This window comes from Pimephales promelas, chromosome 13, assembly GCF_988280905.1.
Source record: "Pimephales promelas chromosome 13, fPimPro1.hap1.1, whole genome shotgun sequence".
Lineage (NCBI taxonomy): Eukaryota > Metazoa > Chordata > Actinopteri > Cypriniformes > Leuciscidae > Pimephales > Pimephales promelas.
In genome coordinates this window covers 21,764,095-21,781,016 of record NC_142781.1, presented here as the reverse complement: position 1 = coordinate 21,781,016, position 16,922 = coordinate 21,764,095, and the positions used below count along the sequence as shown (strand labels likewise).

Sequence of the window (16,922 nt, the reverse complement as noted above, 5' to 3'; positions counted from 1 at the left end):
AAGAGCTTGCCGTTGTTGTGAGAGTGCATTACTCAGGCTTAAACTAGAACGCTAAAACTCTAGAGGCAGATTGATTTCTCAACCCTTTCAATGCTAAGGCCTCATTGATCTAGCTTTCCTGAGCGCCTGACAGGGAACCCTGATGACAAATCTAAAATTTCCTCCGCCTGTAATAAAGCGGATTGAGCTTTGTGTCAATTGCGACCAGCAACCTACCTTCCGGCCATGTCCATTTCTCAAAACGGGAAATGTCAGGAAATGAAAATTGTTTCAGCAAGAAGAGCAATCTATTAAACTGCTTATAAGCTACCTTCAAAAGTAAGGAGAAAAAATGATTAAATGAACTCGCCCGTCTTTCTGGCAAAGCGTGCAGCCACAGCCAATTCATTCATTTTGGGGATTGAACTCACTGCAGATTCTGACAACATGACAACTGAGATAAAATCACACTTGTTAGAGGAAATCCTAGATTGCAAGATTTATTTGAGAGACACAGAAAGCTACCTTTCAGAGGTGATGCAGAGAAATGGGTTTGAGCTTACAAACTGTGTAACAGGCTGTCCCTGGTTAAAAACAAGTAGTCATACATTCAAGCCATTGGTCAACTAATCACACATTTACATTAATTTAATAACTTAAATATATACTGAGGGGGTGGGATACTAAACCATGAGCCTTTAATAGGCTATATATAGGTGTAATATAATAGCCTATTCCACACTCAAGCGCACACATACAGTAAAGCTTGCAGCAAAGCACAAGTAAAAGTAATGATTATGAAAAAAAAATAGCAAGAAGTCATTTTAATGATTTAATAATCTATCGTCAACTTTATCTTTGCAGTCGACACCGACTAAGAAAACAGTAATAACTCACCATCTCCTCAGTATAGTGGACACTCAGTATAGAGAAAATGCAAGTTTCATGCGGATTATATAATCAGAGAGAGTATATGTTTTCGAATCGACTTGGTTTGTTTAAAAGTAGAAGTTTCAAGCTTTCTATAGATATCATGTGTGTGAGGCAAGTACCCTATACGCTAAATTGCAGTTCATTTTTGTGACAAGCTCCAGTTGACGGAAACTGAGATGGCAGAAAGCGCATTTTGTTTGTTTTCTTTATTTTAAAAAAGCTTTAGTTGTTGATTCGAGTTTACACAAATAAAAGTACACAAATGATTGCATAGTGCCTCCATGTCATGCAAGCACGCTAATACTTTAGCTGCAACACTCTGCACAACTATGGATATGCATCAAATAATAGCACACATTTATCTAGGTTATTTATCTTTTATCAAAAAAGACCTATTGTTCGTTGCCGGGGTTTTCAAAACTGCGCTGCAGCATGCTGTAAGAAAAATGTAAAAAAAAAAAAAAGTCTATTATTTTTGAGTATCGTTATAAAATAGCATTATAATAATTTGTCGCATAGCCTATCTAAATATTATACTTTTAATGCTAAGCCAACCTTTTAGAGATGCACCAATTGATCAACTGGTGACAGTAATTTGCAGATTTTCACGTGATCGGGCACGACAAATATCAATTGCACTCAGGTGCCGCATGATTAACATCGCGCAACATCAGCATCCCACGTGCACACAGAACACACATTTAGGAAACTTTGAGAATTACTGCCGTTTCAGACTGCAAGCGCGAGCAGCGCTTTTCACTTGCATGTTAATCAATAAGTGCATTTACACCAGGTCAAACTAAATGAAAAATCTGAATCGGCCAAGAAAATTGTAATCGGTGCATTTATATAATCTTCCTGACTGTCTGGTATCAAACACCATCACATAATCTGGTGTTCACCTAGATGTTTTATTTATTTATTTCTACATTTCCTGTAGTATTGTTGGTAGTATGGGGGGCCTAAAAGGGGTCCCTTGGCCAGAACCTAGTGGTATTTGGGGGGCCTTGTCATGGAAAGTTTGGGAATCCCTGGTCCATAGCATAGGGAATCTAGCGATGTATGAAGTCACTTTCAAACCAAGCAGCTTTCTATTGATCATACAGCAAAATTGCATGACCAACTTGAACATGAATGAAAATCAGGATCAGGAACTAAATCAGGAATTTTTTGCACACAAAACTCCCGCTCCCGCTGGATTTCACCAGTGAAATTTCACCAGGCAAAGGTAATGTGACTGCACCTTTAGTAAATTAAGCCATGTTAAGCATTTAAGAACTCTGTGCTGTTTTTAGTGATTGAAATACTACGGCGGGTCCTTTTGGACAAAACTTGCAGTTTGTTCACGTATCTTTATTTTTGCTTCTTTAGAGAGGTTATCTAAATATTGACGGCTTGAAACATATGTAAAAATAACAGGCCTGAGCAGCAGTTCTATGGATGTTTAGCCCTACAGGTCTCACGTTACTGAAAACTATGAATCAGGACTGCAGAGACATAATTACAGGGCAGAGCTACTCACCAGTTGGAGCCAGGAGCCTTGGGGGCGGTGGAGGAGGGGGTGGAGGTGGTAACGGTGGGTAGGGCCTACACTGGCATGGCAACTGGCAGCTTCCTTCCAGCAGTGCCACTGTGGTTCGAGAGCATGACTTCTGGAGCTCCCCTCTTGCGAACTAGGGTGAATAAAACAGCACAAATTAGATTAGTGCTTTTGTCACTTTCATCACCATGCCATGTATAGTGCAGCAAAAACTTGCATAGTAAAAAGAGATTGTTCGCAACAGTACTTAGAATTTACAATGCAGAGAACACCACAAGCACTCTCTTATTTCTCTCTGCACGCTGACGAATGGGAGCTCCCTCCCACTAAAGTGGAGAATGAAGGGTGTGTGGAGGCTGAGGTCTCTCAAAGAGAGCACCCACCCACACCGCAGAGCCTCGGACCCCCAGAGGAGTGGGAGTATTGAGGGGTGAACCCTGACACTGCCTCCCCCTAATAGGCCATCCTGGAAACACTTTTGCTAGTCTTGTGAGCACTGTTGTCACATGAGACAGTAGTAAAGGACCAAAAGCCAAGTCTACAGAAAACAGTTCAATTTCCATTACATTAACAAGTGCTGGAACTGAGAGGAGAGTAGAATAAAAAAAGTATTCTAGTAGTAAATACAACAATGTAACGCTAAAATCAAAATATTACAAGTGCATTCAAGAGAAATCTTCAAACACCATTCCCCAAACCTTAGCATACTGATTGTCGTAGGTTAATGACTTAAAATACATATGTGACGTATTTAAACGTAAATTTATATGATAATAACTAATATATATATATGATCAATCTCAGCACAGTTAACGTTAGATAATCCGTAAAACTGTGACTGTTATGCACGTGCATTTTCGCGACGGTTCGTTATTGTACTTCACTATGAATTATTATCAACGACTGAACTGCTAATTCCAACTTACCTGCAATAAAGGAAGAAATACTGAGAGAAAACAGTGACTGAGCAAAAGCGGCAAAAAACCCAAACTAAGCGGCAAGGAATTTCGGATAAACATTCCTCTTCTGTCTTTTCACAGTCCACCTGGCGAGGACGCGACTCTGAGGCGCATATAAGTCATTTATTATCCGCTTCTCAAGGCTTACCAACGATGTTTTCCCCGAGTTTGAGCAGATATGGTGTCTGAAACATGCTCGTCCAATTAGAGCGACAATAATTGGTGACATGGAAGGGTTTGAGGCGACATAGGAAGGACGCTAACGCTGTTTCTGAGGAAAGTTGTTGATCCTCCGCGCGCTGCCGTGGCGCGTGCCGTATCCACACAAGAGTTGCAAAGCAAAGTTCTCTCCGCGCGCGATTCTATGTGAGTAACGTTAGAGCGCTGAATCAGGATTCATTTATTGCCAGGCATGATGCAATGATGTCAGTACACGGCACAGAAGTTACGGACACTCAAAACAGCACGGAGAACATACGTTGACTCGGTGAATCGCACGGACGCCGGTGCTCAAATAGGTCCCCTATAGAACTGTGGATTCACCTCTTCTTTACTTCTATAGCACCAGCTGACGTGAAGGCGTCCACTGAGAAACGCACGCCAAGATAACGCACTATTGTTAATGTGATAGCCATTTACATTAGCGACGAAATCTCACGTTTTCTATCGCTTCTGGATTGAGCTAAAGAGATTTATTTAACGAGGACCCTTAGGGTTATGTCTGGTTAGGTCACGGCGTTCGACAGTGAGCGTATTCGGGGCGAGTTGAATGTACTCTGCAGAGTAGACAGGCACAGAGCACATGAGACAGTAAGGGAGAAAGCCGAGGGGGAGGGGGGCAGTTTGCCATCCATCTCTTTTGTTTAGGTGGCAGAATTTTAATTTTAGCTTGGCTTGCGTGGTAAATTAAACAACGTATTGTGATTGTGTGTGTGTCCATCCATGTATTAAATGGGATTTTATTAACAGCATAAAGAAAGTTCTAATTAAAAGACTTAAAAAACAATAAATTAAAAATATATAAATTGTAAATGGGAGAAAAAGTATTGAAGCAAAGTAGTAAAGTCATGAACAGGAACTAAGTGCAGGTTTTAGTGGGCTATATACAAACACTTAGTACAATTAGGCTTGTGTCTGAATCATGATTTTTGGTTGATGCAACAAACATTGGTCCTTTCTAATTAGGCTACAATATGATACAATCTAATTTACATAATGCATTGGTGTGTGTGTGTGTGTGTGTGTGTGTGTGTGTGTGTGTGTGTGTGTGTGTGTGTGTATGACCCCTCTCAGTTTAATTTAACACATTTTTTTCAATAATAGAATAGAAGAGAAAAGAGGAAAGTGTTAGTATTACTGGATCAAGTGCTGTCAAAAAAGATACGTCTTCAGCAGTTTCTTGAAAGTGGTTACTGACTCAGTAGCTCTGGTTGAGTTTGGTAGATCATTCCACCAACAGGGAACAGTCATGGTAAAGGTCCGAGAAAGAAATTTTGTGCCTCTTTGAGATGGTACCACAAGACAACATTCGCTATAGCAGAGCGCACATTTCTGGATGGCACATAAGTCTGAAGTAATGAGTTTAGGTAAGAGGGAGCAGTGCCAGTGGTTGTTCTGTGGGCAAACGTCAGTGGCAACTGGCAACCAGTGTAATTTTGTGAGGAGAGGAGTGACGTGTGCTCTCTTCGGCTCATTAAAGACCACTCTGGCTGAAGCATTCTGGATCAGTTGTAGAGGTTTGACAGAGGAAGCTGGAAGACCAGCCGCAGGAGAGCATAACAATAGTCCAGTCTGGATAGAACAAGCACTTGGACAAGGAGTTGTGTAGCATGCTCTGTTAGGAAGGACCTGATCTTCCTAATGTTGTGCAAGGCAAATCTGCTGGACCGGGCAGTTCTAGCAATGTGGTCTGTGAAGCTCAATTGATCATCAATTACAACCCCAAGGTTCCTGACCTTGATGGAGTTATGGATGATGAGCCTAGCTGAATGGAGAAGTTGTGATGAAGTGTTGGGTTGGCGGGGATCACAAGTAGTTCTGACTTTGCAAAGTTTAGTTGAAGGTGGTGTTCCTTCATCCAGCCAGAAATGTCAGTCAGACAGGCCGAGATACGAGCAGATACCGTTGGATCATCAGGCTAGAATGAGAGGTAGAGTTGTGTGTCATCAGTGTAGCAATGATAGGAAAAGCCATGTTTCTGGATCACAGATCTTAGTGCTGTCATGTAGATGGAGAAGATGAGTGGTCCAAGCACTGAGCCCTGAGGCACCCCAGTACTAGCCTACTTAAATATCAAAAATATATTTTGTGTCTGAAAAAAAAAAACTGGTTTGACGATATACTATATTTTTTGTAAACTTTCTCTACCAAACTGCAGTGTGTGGTGACAGCTTACACTTTTGCACGAAACCCCCTCCTTCATCGGATTTAATTAGACTGAGGAGCCCTCTGATGTGATCATCCTAAATGAGGTTGCTCTAGTAAATCACCAAAGCAATAAATTCTACCCAGAATAAATTGAATCTTAATTTATAGGTCTTGTTTTATGGACTGAGTCAGAGTCTGCCAGCACCTCAGACACCGTGTCTCCAATGTGTTCCTTCTGTTTAATCACAGCGATCATTCATTGGCTCTTAAAAATGAACTGGCAGATTTAGATTTATTCACTTGGTGAACACCACCAGGATTATTTTAGTGCAGTTTAAACACACCTTTAACTATGATCTGAATGTAATTACAGTAATTTATAGTATTATTTAGCCAATATTAAAAATCTACCTGCCTGGGTATACTTCTCATAAAAGAATCAGAAAACCAGCACGATGCTATTAGAAATACAGGCACCATATGCGTTCTCCTAAGTACTGGACAAACGTAGTCAATAGGAATCACTGTGAGTGCTTGGTTTTAGTGATAGGCTCTAGTCCAAATTAATGCCATTTCATTAGTTGAGACATGGCATCCCGCAGAGTAGATTAGTAGGAATAGGGGTCACAGAAGAGGGAGGGATGTATTCGGACAATAGCTGATCCTAAAGCTTGATGCCATAGTCCTGCTTGGTCTGCAGCGGTCCTCTCCCCTTCCTGCTGACCAACCCTAAAAGGTGCTGTAATCTAGTTAAAAAAGAGATTGATGGCTCTTTGTACATTGAGGTAGATCTGTCTGATTGTTCATTCAATTGAGTCCAGGCCATTAGGCTTATGTTCAATCAAGATGAGCTCACGCTGATTTTTTTCCTTCCTCTCTGTCTTTTCGATTTCTGTCCGTTATCTCCCGGTCTTGAATCCTTCATTTGTTCTTCCTTACCTAAAGAAACCCCTAGGCTATTCTGGGCTTTTTCTGCTGAAGATTAAATTGAATTGTGAATCAAACTGACCGTAGTGGATATTCTCTTGATAGATTCAATATGGTTTGAGGAAACCTTGCACATTAACAACCCCATGGTTCTGCCTCAAGTTGGCACCAGCTTCATGGCAATAAAGTAGTTTTGCAGGGCTTCCGAGTGCTCTCGGTAGACATTATGTCAATGGTGTTGTTATAAAAGAGATCAAAGAGACCTCTGGGAATTTGTACTTAAGACATTTTATAGGTGTACTCAAGAAAGATGATAGCATAACACAATCTAAAATGATCATAAACGAAATAGCACTCACGTACTCTTCATCCTATTTTTGGTACCTTTACTGCATGAAGACAAAAGGCACCACAAGAGACATTTATATCTGTGTTAATCTGATATATTTAAATGTCATTGATCCTGAGAGAACAATCTGAAATTAGTCTTTTGGTCACTTAAAGCATAAACTGGTTGTTTTGCCATGTTAAATCAATGTTTCTGACAAATATTCATTGATGAATATACTGTCACTATTAGATGTAATCTATGGCTCAATACAATTAATTTGAGTTAGTCCAATTAGTGGTTTTACTATTTTTAATGTAGCCAGATATTGCTTTTGAGTGCAATGTCTCTCAGTCAATAAACTAATAATTTTTTATCCGTTTGGACAGCCAGGTTTGATAGATTTGTGGTTGAGGACAAAATGTTAATGTTAAATTTTACGAAATAATGTGGCTGCATCCATCTTCTGAAAAGTAATTAAAATGAGGACCATCTTGCATGTCATTCATAAGCGTATTTGCAATTACCTTCATTTCTAAATTGAATCGGTCACTCATGTGGAAATACTACATATATTTTTTTATGACTGAAGAATTAGGCTAAGCAATTCAAAAGTGTGCTGGAAAACACTATTGATGAAAGCCACATGACGTTGTCCTATAATCGTACTCCATTTTATCATTCAACTCAATGAAAAGTTTAGACATTGAACATACTTGCTATAAACCTCATTTATGTGCCTGCCATAAATGTTATATTGAATATGACAAGGACATAATAAAATTAAGCCCCGCCCATTGATTTCTAATTTGATATTTTGTTTCACTCAGAAATTTGTCACGATACTGAAATCAAGTCGGCTGAAACTTCCACTACACGCTGACTTAAAAACGGATATGTTATTATTTAGGTAACTTGCTCTATATTGACTAACTAATTTGATCAGCAATAACTGTTGCTTCACCTTGACAGCAGTTGAGCTGGATTGCAGTTTAAAATAAAAGAGCACCTCTTCATCAAGTCATTGCTTTTCTCTTAAACAGGTGCATTGAAAGAAAGCTATCTTTGATGCTGACCTAATTGATAAATCGTATATAAGTAAGGAAATCACGGCTTTGGTACATTCGTATACATATGTGTGGGTAATCTTAATGGATGACTGCCATGAATCCAGGAACATAAACAAGTGCACTCTGACCCTTTAGAGGACCATTTTACTCACATTTGACCTGCATAAACACATTTGAAAGCCATCCGAACTCAGGACAAATTGCTAAATTGTAACATTTGAAGTCCCTGTTTCAGAACAAAGCAAATGATCTACAGGAGTGAAAATGCCTTAAAGGGATAGTTCGCCCAAAAAATGTGGTCAATATTTACTCACGCTCAATCCATGTAAGGCTGAATAACGTATTGAGAAAAAGATTGAGGCCTTTTAGATTAATCAAACAACAACAGCCTACCTCTTACTCTTGTCTTTCAGATAAGACTTCCACACCACTGCATTACTCCATGTCAGCTCTAATAACATGTTGCAAATCATTTCTTTGTGCTTGCATGGTCTCTTCATGATGTAATGCTCTATTGAAGCCTGTGGAGAGCACTTGGATATAATGCAGCTGAAGCACAGTGCCCAAGTCCTGGGGGGGTTGCATGGGTAGACTGTGTCCTGAGATGGAGGGGGCAGTGGTGATAGATGATGTTGTGACAGCCATTCGTTTCTTGCCGAGTTTTTTTCCGCCCCAGGTCAAGGAGTGAAGTGCAGTGGAGTCAGCACAGCCATGGCACTATGATTTAAGGCCTGTGCTTCAACAGTAAATCGATCTGAGTGGAAGAGACTGAGTAGCTAGCAGCAGAGAAGCGACTCCAGCAAGGTATCCCTCAGCTCCCAAAGAGCACATTGCACTTTCTGACAGTGTAAACGTAGCGATGCCAAAAGCCTCTGCAAGCCCATGCAATCCTTGAAGTAAATCACTACAGAGCATGTCTAGAGTCTGTTCTGTGATACAGTAGATAAAAGGATCAGCTTTCTTGTGCAACATTTGCCCGAATCACTGTTTCGTCAGCCATTATTTGTTGTACTGGCCATTTTAACGTGTTTTTTTAATGATATAAGTATTATTTCTGTCAGGACGACTATCATCAAATATGATTGACAACACAATAACTCCCTTAGGGTAAACAAAATAGAACCAACTAATGTATTGCAGATATCATTAATTCAAGATTTTAAAATGCAACATAATTCGAGAATTTATTTTGATTTAAGGGGAATCAGAATGCCAAATGCTGACTTGGCGAGAGGAGGAGCTGGGCATGGAGGAGGGTAATTAGCTCCTGAGAAACGCGATAGCTGCTGATAATACTGACGGAGCTTATAGAGTGATAGATAGGCGTCGTATTCCATCAGGTAGACGTGGATCATCAGAGAGTCAGCTGATGCGAGCTTGATTAACGTGACCTGCCAGAACGTACGCTACGCTTGATATAATAATATTAACCGCATTAAAGCAATAAGGTATCATTTCTAATTTGTTATTCATGTGAGCAGCACCCCTTTGCAGTGTACGTCTCCACCAGCAGTGTCAAGTTCCAAAAAAGCCCTAGAAACGTAGTCGATGGAAAATAGAGGCAATACAACTTATACAAACTTGTATATACAAATATTTATGGTGCCTTTTTGTCAAATTGAATATTTGTGGGGGTTTTTCTGAGCTTCTTTGAGAGTAGTGGCCAACATTTTCATTATCATAGACACAGAATATTTGCTCTGTGATTAATCGTCTATAGTTCATCTCTCTTCTAACTGTCAAGGTAACTTTTAAATATAAGCTGAGAACAGCTTTAAGTGCCAGTGCTGAAGTATGCTTCACTCACTACAGCAAAAGATAGTTAATGGCACTTTACAGATAACAAGTAATCTACAGGAGCTTTTAGCATTATCATTAAGAGGTAGTGCATCATATGTCTTTGCATTCACCTCTTCTGTTAATCTCTGCATCCGATCCGATGAATTTAATTATTTCAAAACATGGTGAAGTCCGGGTCTTGTAGCCATAAGTAAGTACTTTAGTAAATGCCCATGAATTAGATCTTGTGGCATGAGCATAAATAAACTGTAAGAATTCTGAGGTGAACTGACGTGAAAAATTACAGAGTCATTTAATTTTACACTACCCTGGATGCCAGCCGAACTTAGCCCCGCCCACAACATTTGAGGATGGGAAGTTCGGTCTGGACTTGATCCGTTGTGAAGCAAGTATGCCTGAACCAGAGCTGTTCGGACCAATCAAATTGGGGGGGCTTTATGTGATGATGGACAGATGATCAACAGTAACGTGATCACCCACGTCACCAAGGAGCGCTTGGGTTGATCTCGTTTACATCAAAGAATGGCTGCCTTTGGAGAATTTAGATGTGTAGATTCCGTCTGTTATAGAACTTCTAGACGGCGCATTCATTTTAAAAGAGGAACAGAAAACCGCGATCAAGGCATTTGTCGTTAAGAAAGATGTTCGAATGTTTGATTAAAATGAAGATACAATTTATACAAAACGAAATTCACTTAAAACAAAACTTAATAAGTGGTCAGAATTATGTCTGACCCATTTCAAATATTTTCCGATATATGGCACTGATGGACCAAATAGCGCGCATTTCAACATTTTCAGTAAAAACTTGAAATATAAATTCTCAGAAAATGCATTTAATACCAATATATTGAAACATCTGTTTATACTGCATTGATAAAGGATCCCAGACATTGGAAAACTATCAGTCCACATGCGTTTTATATTTAATATGAGGGAGACATGTATGCATAACACAAAAAATATAGGCTACTTCTGCATCGGACCTACGGCGATAATTGATAAGGTAATAGATAATTGAAGTGCTGTGCGCTCTGTGCCCACAGACGTGAAGTGAACGAGACAGAGGCTGTCCGGTACTGTCTGAAATGGATAATTCTGTGGCGATGCATGTGCAAATGTCAGGATACATAACACAGCCTACTAGGCCTACACTAAAAAGGCCAAAATGATGATTTTCGCATCATCTGAGGATTTTTGCCAGACAAAAAATACATAAATCTCTTGTCTCAGTGGGATATGAGGGTGGAAAGCATGGTAATTCGAAAATACTACAGGTTTTCTACTAATACAAAGCTGCTAAATCAGGAAGTACACCTTTTAACTAAAGCAATAACTTCAAGTTTAGAGAATGATGTAAATGTGCAAATTATATTGGGCTTTTCTTATGTCCACAAATGTCAAAGTAAGCAACCTTTAATAGCATTCCAAATTGTGGTTCCAGAGACGGTCCTTTTAAAAAAAGAAATTGGGTGCCATCAATAAGTCAAGAAATGTACATATGTGTTGCTTGAATGAAATTATTGTGCCAGAGAAAAACGTGTTTTTTTGTGTGTTTTTTTAGCCATACTAACCAGAAAAAAAAATTACCCAAATTGACAAAATTATACATGCTGGTCTGATCTTCACCAGCATGTAAAAGTAGGTTTATATACTCTGTATTGGCATTTAAGTCCATTTTGGTTTTTTGTTTGAAATAACTAATTATAAGCTCTTTCTTTAACTATGAAAACTGTTTCCTGATCAGTGATGTGATCTTTTGCATTTCAGATCAGTGCATGTCAAACTCATTTTTAAAATAGCTATATAACATAAATAAAAAATATGATACTGATCAAAAGTTCAGAATATTTTTGGGTGAAATTTTACTTTTATTCAACAAGGACACATTAACTTGATCAAAAGTGACAGTAAACAGGGTTTCTAAAACACCCAAATGTGCAACTGGGACAAATCATCAGTGATAAAACAAACTGTTTTCAACATGACAATAATTAGAGAAATTTCTTGAGCACTAAAACAGCATATCAGAAAGATGTCTGGAGGATCTGAGGACTGGAGAAACGACAGCTTTAACAGCAGGAAAACATTAAAACATATTCAAGTAGAAAAAAAAAACCTTTTCAAAATTATTAAGAATTCTTTCTGAATTCTTTCAAACTTTTAAAAGCATGTGCAGTATATATTTTTAAATCTATTTATTTGGAAAGAATTGGCTTTGTTTTTAACATAATGGGTGCTAAATGAATTGTTAGACTGAAGGAATTGAATAAAACATGAGCAGAAAATGTTGTTTTAGTCTTATTTTTACTTGTGCCGAATTTTGACCGAATTTTCATTGAGTAGACTATCGCTTTAAAGGGGTCTCAGTTTGGTTCCTTTAAATAGGACTCAAGTATGACAGTTGCCTTGGTTAAATCTATTTTTTCTTTGAAAAATGTCACAGTATCAAATGTCAGACCATGGCAAAAGATCAAACAGGGCTTAAGCCCAGAGACCTTCCAGAGATGGATATGCTGAGCGTGGTATACCAGGTCTGCAGAGGGGAGAAGCTTAATTTCCTGAAAACTAGCCGCCTGACATCAATAGCAAAAATTAACATGAACAATGTGATGCAACCTTCTGTAGTGTCATCACATAGAGTTTTTTAAACATCAAATGGTGCCTGAGATATCAATGTCCGTCCTTGTGTTCTTTTGAATGGATTAATGACTTCTTTTCATTTATTATCTACAGGTAAGAGCCTTTGAAAAGATGGATGCATTGTTAGCCCAACCATTATTAACGCCCAGGCTCCAGCTTGGCCTTCGTGATGAAAGAGAGCAAACAGAATGTGATGGTAATAGGCATAGATCCACAGCTGTGGGATTGAGGGCCTCTCTTTGTAACCAAGCTTCTCTTTCAGTTGAATTTTTGAACTTCGATAGGCAAGAGCATCTTTTGACTGTCAGACATTATCATTTAGACATAGATCAATTCCAGCACACAATAAGTTTTCATTCCTAAATATTATTCTAACTTTTATTTCATAAAATCTCTTGGTTACCAGTACCACCCATACTAAAAAGTCTTAGGGTTTGTTTATATGACACTGTTTTCAATTAAAAAATATATGAATTTTTGCCGTTCATTTACATGACAACTCCGTTTCGGGGGCCTGAAAATGATGCCGTTATCTAGACTGGGAAAACCCAGATAACTTCTGGCAAATTTCGATTTGCTCTGCGAGTAAGTCTAATACTGCTACATAGGACCTTGATTATGAGGCGTGTCTAAACCGAACCTGGAAAAAAAATTTATCCGAAACTGGTTTGTTTAGTTGTCTTTTCAGAATCGTGATCTCTATTTTGAATCTCAATCCAGAATCGTGCTTCGTGCAGCTCTAATTTCTCATGTTCATTTAGATTAACTTGTAGTAGGCTACTAAAATAACAAAAACTAATAAATAAATAATAAACTACAAATATTTAAAATAAAAACTAAAAATTCTAAATAAAAACCTAAATTCAAAATATTAACAAAAAGCATATAGTATATCGATACAAAAACATCACTGCAGTGTCGGTATGTGGTTGCTAGGGCGTTTTGAACGTTTTTTAACACATTTTTTTTTTTTTTACCAGTTTTGTTAATAAATTGTAATGTCCAATAACATCAGTTTTGCTAAAAGAAGATAGCATTCTTAATGCTATTGCATTAGCATTCTCACAAGCATTCTCTCTTGAAGCTGCATGCATTCAAGTCTGCACAAATTATGCTTGATAAGTTACACACTGAATGCTTAGGGTTTTGGGGTTTGTTAGCAAATTACCATCAGCAGGGAAGTTGTGAATTTTTCCCAGCAAAATCTTAATGTTGTACATTTTACAATCGAGCCTATCATCATTCAGTCTAAGAAATTCTTTCACTGCACTGTTATTGGTTAGCACCAATGATAATTTCTTCTAGATGAGAGAAATTGACAAAAAAAAGTAAATAAAAATAAAAACTCACACACTTTTTCCTTGAGTCACAATGTAATAGTTTTTTGAGAACTAAGACCCAGCTGTGAGAGGAGTCAGGAAGCCTGGGGAGGACAGAGAGCATTCATGATTGTGCTATGAAAGGAAGACAGTGAGTGGCTTTATGCTGCCAGGTGCATCTGGCAGGGTCAATTATGTGACTGATTTACCTTGTCACAGCGGTACACTTGGCTGTGGCGAACAGGGCATGAATCACTGTCCTCCAAAGGGGTGTCACAACTTTGAATGTGAACCTGTGTCCACTCTGCATCCCAAGATTGCAGTTGGTAAGATGTTGTTAAATGTTTCTGAAATAAGTCTTTTGTATGCTTAGCCAGGCTCAATTTATTTGTAAACAGTAAAATTGTGGGGGAAAAATACAATTTAAAATAACAGTTATCCATTGGAATATATTTTAAAATAAATGTAATTTATTCATGTGATGGAAAAGCTGAATTCAGTCTCCAGTTTTCAGTGTCAAATGACCCTTCAAAATCATTGTAATATGCTGATTTGCTGCTCAAAAAACATGTCTCATATATATATATATATATGAAGAGTTCAGATGCAAAAGCCTCTAAATGCCATTTGAAATGTTCTTCTTTAATGATGATTTTTTTCAAACTTGTATATTTAAGTTCAGTGATTTCACTTAAATGGCAATGATAATTACCTATTAATTGTTATTTAAGTGAAATTACTGAACTTAAATATACAAGTTTGATAAAAATCATCATTAAAGAAGAAAATTTCAAATGGCATTTAGAGGCTTTTGCATCTGAACTCTTCATATATATATATATATATATATATATATATATATATATATATATACAGTATATATATATACAGTATATATATATATATAGGAAAAAGAGGTGACATTTTGCAAGAGCTCACCAAAATTGAACAGTTTGGACAGACTGGAAAAATGTTGCCTGGTCTGAGTCTCGATTTCTGTTGAGACATTTGACAGAATTTGGCATAAACAGAATGAGAACATGGATCCATCATGCCTTGTTACCACTGTGCAGGCTGGTGGTGGTGGTGGTGTAAAGGATGTTTTATTGGCACACTTAAGGCCTCTTAGTGCCAATTGGGCATCGTTTAAATGCCATGGACTACCTGAGCATTGTTTCTGACCATGTCCATCCCTTTATGGCCAGCATCCTCTGATGGCTACTTCCAGCAGGATAATGCACCACGTCACAAAGCTCGAATTCATTTCAAATTGGTTTCTAGAGCATGACATTGATTCCACTGTACTAAAATGGCCCCCAAAGTCACCAGATCTCAACCCAATAGAGCATCTTCGTGCCCTGGATGTGCATCCCACAAATCTCCATCAACTGTGTGTGTGAGAAAATGTGTGTGTAAGAAAAAGAATGAGAGATAGTGGTCTAGAACAGTACATACTTGCTCAAACTTTAAATAATGTAGTCCTTAATGTTAAGTCATTTTCTGCATGGCAGCACTGTCAAGCTCAACGTGCACATGGACTGTTTGCTCCCGTACAAATGAGATCTTCTAAAAAAAAACAGGCACTAGTATTAGACGTAAGGACATGTAAAACTATTGTTAGCTATTATGCTGCAATTTAAATAAATCCTTGAAAATGTATAACAACATGGACACATTAAGTCTTAGAAAGTGAGGCTTGATGTTTCTGCACTAAATCTGGCTGTCAATTACAAACAAATAAAGACCAGATGTTAAGCAGAAGTAGAGTTAATGAGATGCTGCAAAGCCGAAACCTTAAAATAGTTTGATTACAAAGCTGATTGATTTTACAAATAAATGGACATGCTGATAAACCACACATGAATGCTGACAGGCTAATTAAATATTGCAGTAATGTGTAAGCTGACCACAGATTGTGTCCAGTCTAACTGAATCAGTTTCTCTGCTAATGACACTTTGTCCTAGTCATGCTTTTGTCCTGGTCTCACTCATCTCATTCATTAAATCACTGATCATCAGTAGTAGTGCCATCAGCACATAAATGAGGTTGTAACATTAATGAAAAATCCACATTTTACGTAGAGAATATCCAAAATTTAACAACCAAATGCACCCAAAGCTGCAACTGAAATAAGAATATGACTGAAATTAAGATAATCCGATAATCTTCTGTTTCCAACAATGCAGCCACAACCCCACTTTCACCTATTCAGCCTTTTCTTGGTTACTTATGCATGCAGAAATCTGACATTTCCAAACAGTAAAAATTGCAAATGCATAAAATCACCAGCTGTCTTTGGTCTAATTAAGCCGAGTTTTCATTCCTCGTTTGTCATTTTGATTCAGTCTATAGCACCCCAGTCAGGCAGAGCCATTGACTGAACTCAGCCTTGAAATCAGATGTACCAAACGTGATTGCACACATATGAGTGATGTGTGAACATATGCCCATTCGCCCTGACAATTAATTTTTTTTTTGACATTTTTTAGACTTTAGTTTCATTGGCATCGCAAAAATACATATATATATAGCCTACTAGACCTTCATAAATATATATATTTACAGTATATATGTATATATATATATATACATACTAGGCCTTTATTATTGCATCTAAAATATTAACTTCTTGTTTATTGAACTTTTGTAAAAAACAAAAAGAAAAAAAGAAATAAAAAAGAAAAGAAAACCGATCAGTGTTGCAGTTGTGTTATTGGTGTGAATATCAGTAATGTTGCCTTTTATTTGCTGATCTGAGCCCCAATTTAAGCAATTCATTCTAAATGTATTCTCAGGACGGGGACAATTCGGTTTTATTTCTGCAAGTCACAGGGTCACTGTTAAATGCAGCTTCGGCAAAAATGTAGCACAAGGTGCTCTTTAACAGATGTTCTCATCAAGCAGAAAATAATTGCCAACAAAAGGCTCTTGATCCAAAAATAACACACCATCCTGTAGTGACATTGTGGTTAAGGCTTGAACAAGTTAGAGAAATGGCACTGCTGTCTTTTACACAAAGGCTCCATCTGCTGGGGGCATTGAAAACTCCAAGTGAT

At 38.0% G+C, this 16,922-nt stretch overlaps 1 protein-coding gene across 2 annotated transcripts in view; it reads right to left on the bottom strand.

Annotated features, from left to right (window-relative positions):
- prima1 (proline rich membrane anchor 1) overlaps positions 1 to 4,194 on the bottom strand; it is a 39,473-nt gene extending 35,279 nt beyond the window's left edge. Inside the window, exons 1-2 of one of the 2 annotated variants that reach the window (XM_039693424.2) lie at positions 3,379 to 4,194; positions 2,435 to 2,585 (exon numbers count right to left, since the gene is read on the bottom strand). In XM_039693424.2, coding sequence (XP_039549358.1) covers positions 2,435 to 2,585; positions 3,379 to 3,471 — 244 coding nt within the window. In that variant the 5' untranslated portion in view covers positions 3,472 to 4,194. The remainder of the gene's footprint in view (positions 1 to 2,434; positions 2,586 to 3,378) is intronic. The other variant, XM_039693426.2, reaches the window with a different exon arrangement.
- Between the last annotated feature and the right edge of the window lie 12,728 nt (positions 4,195 to 16,922).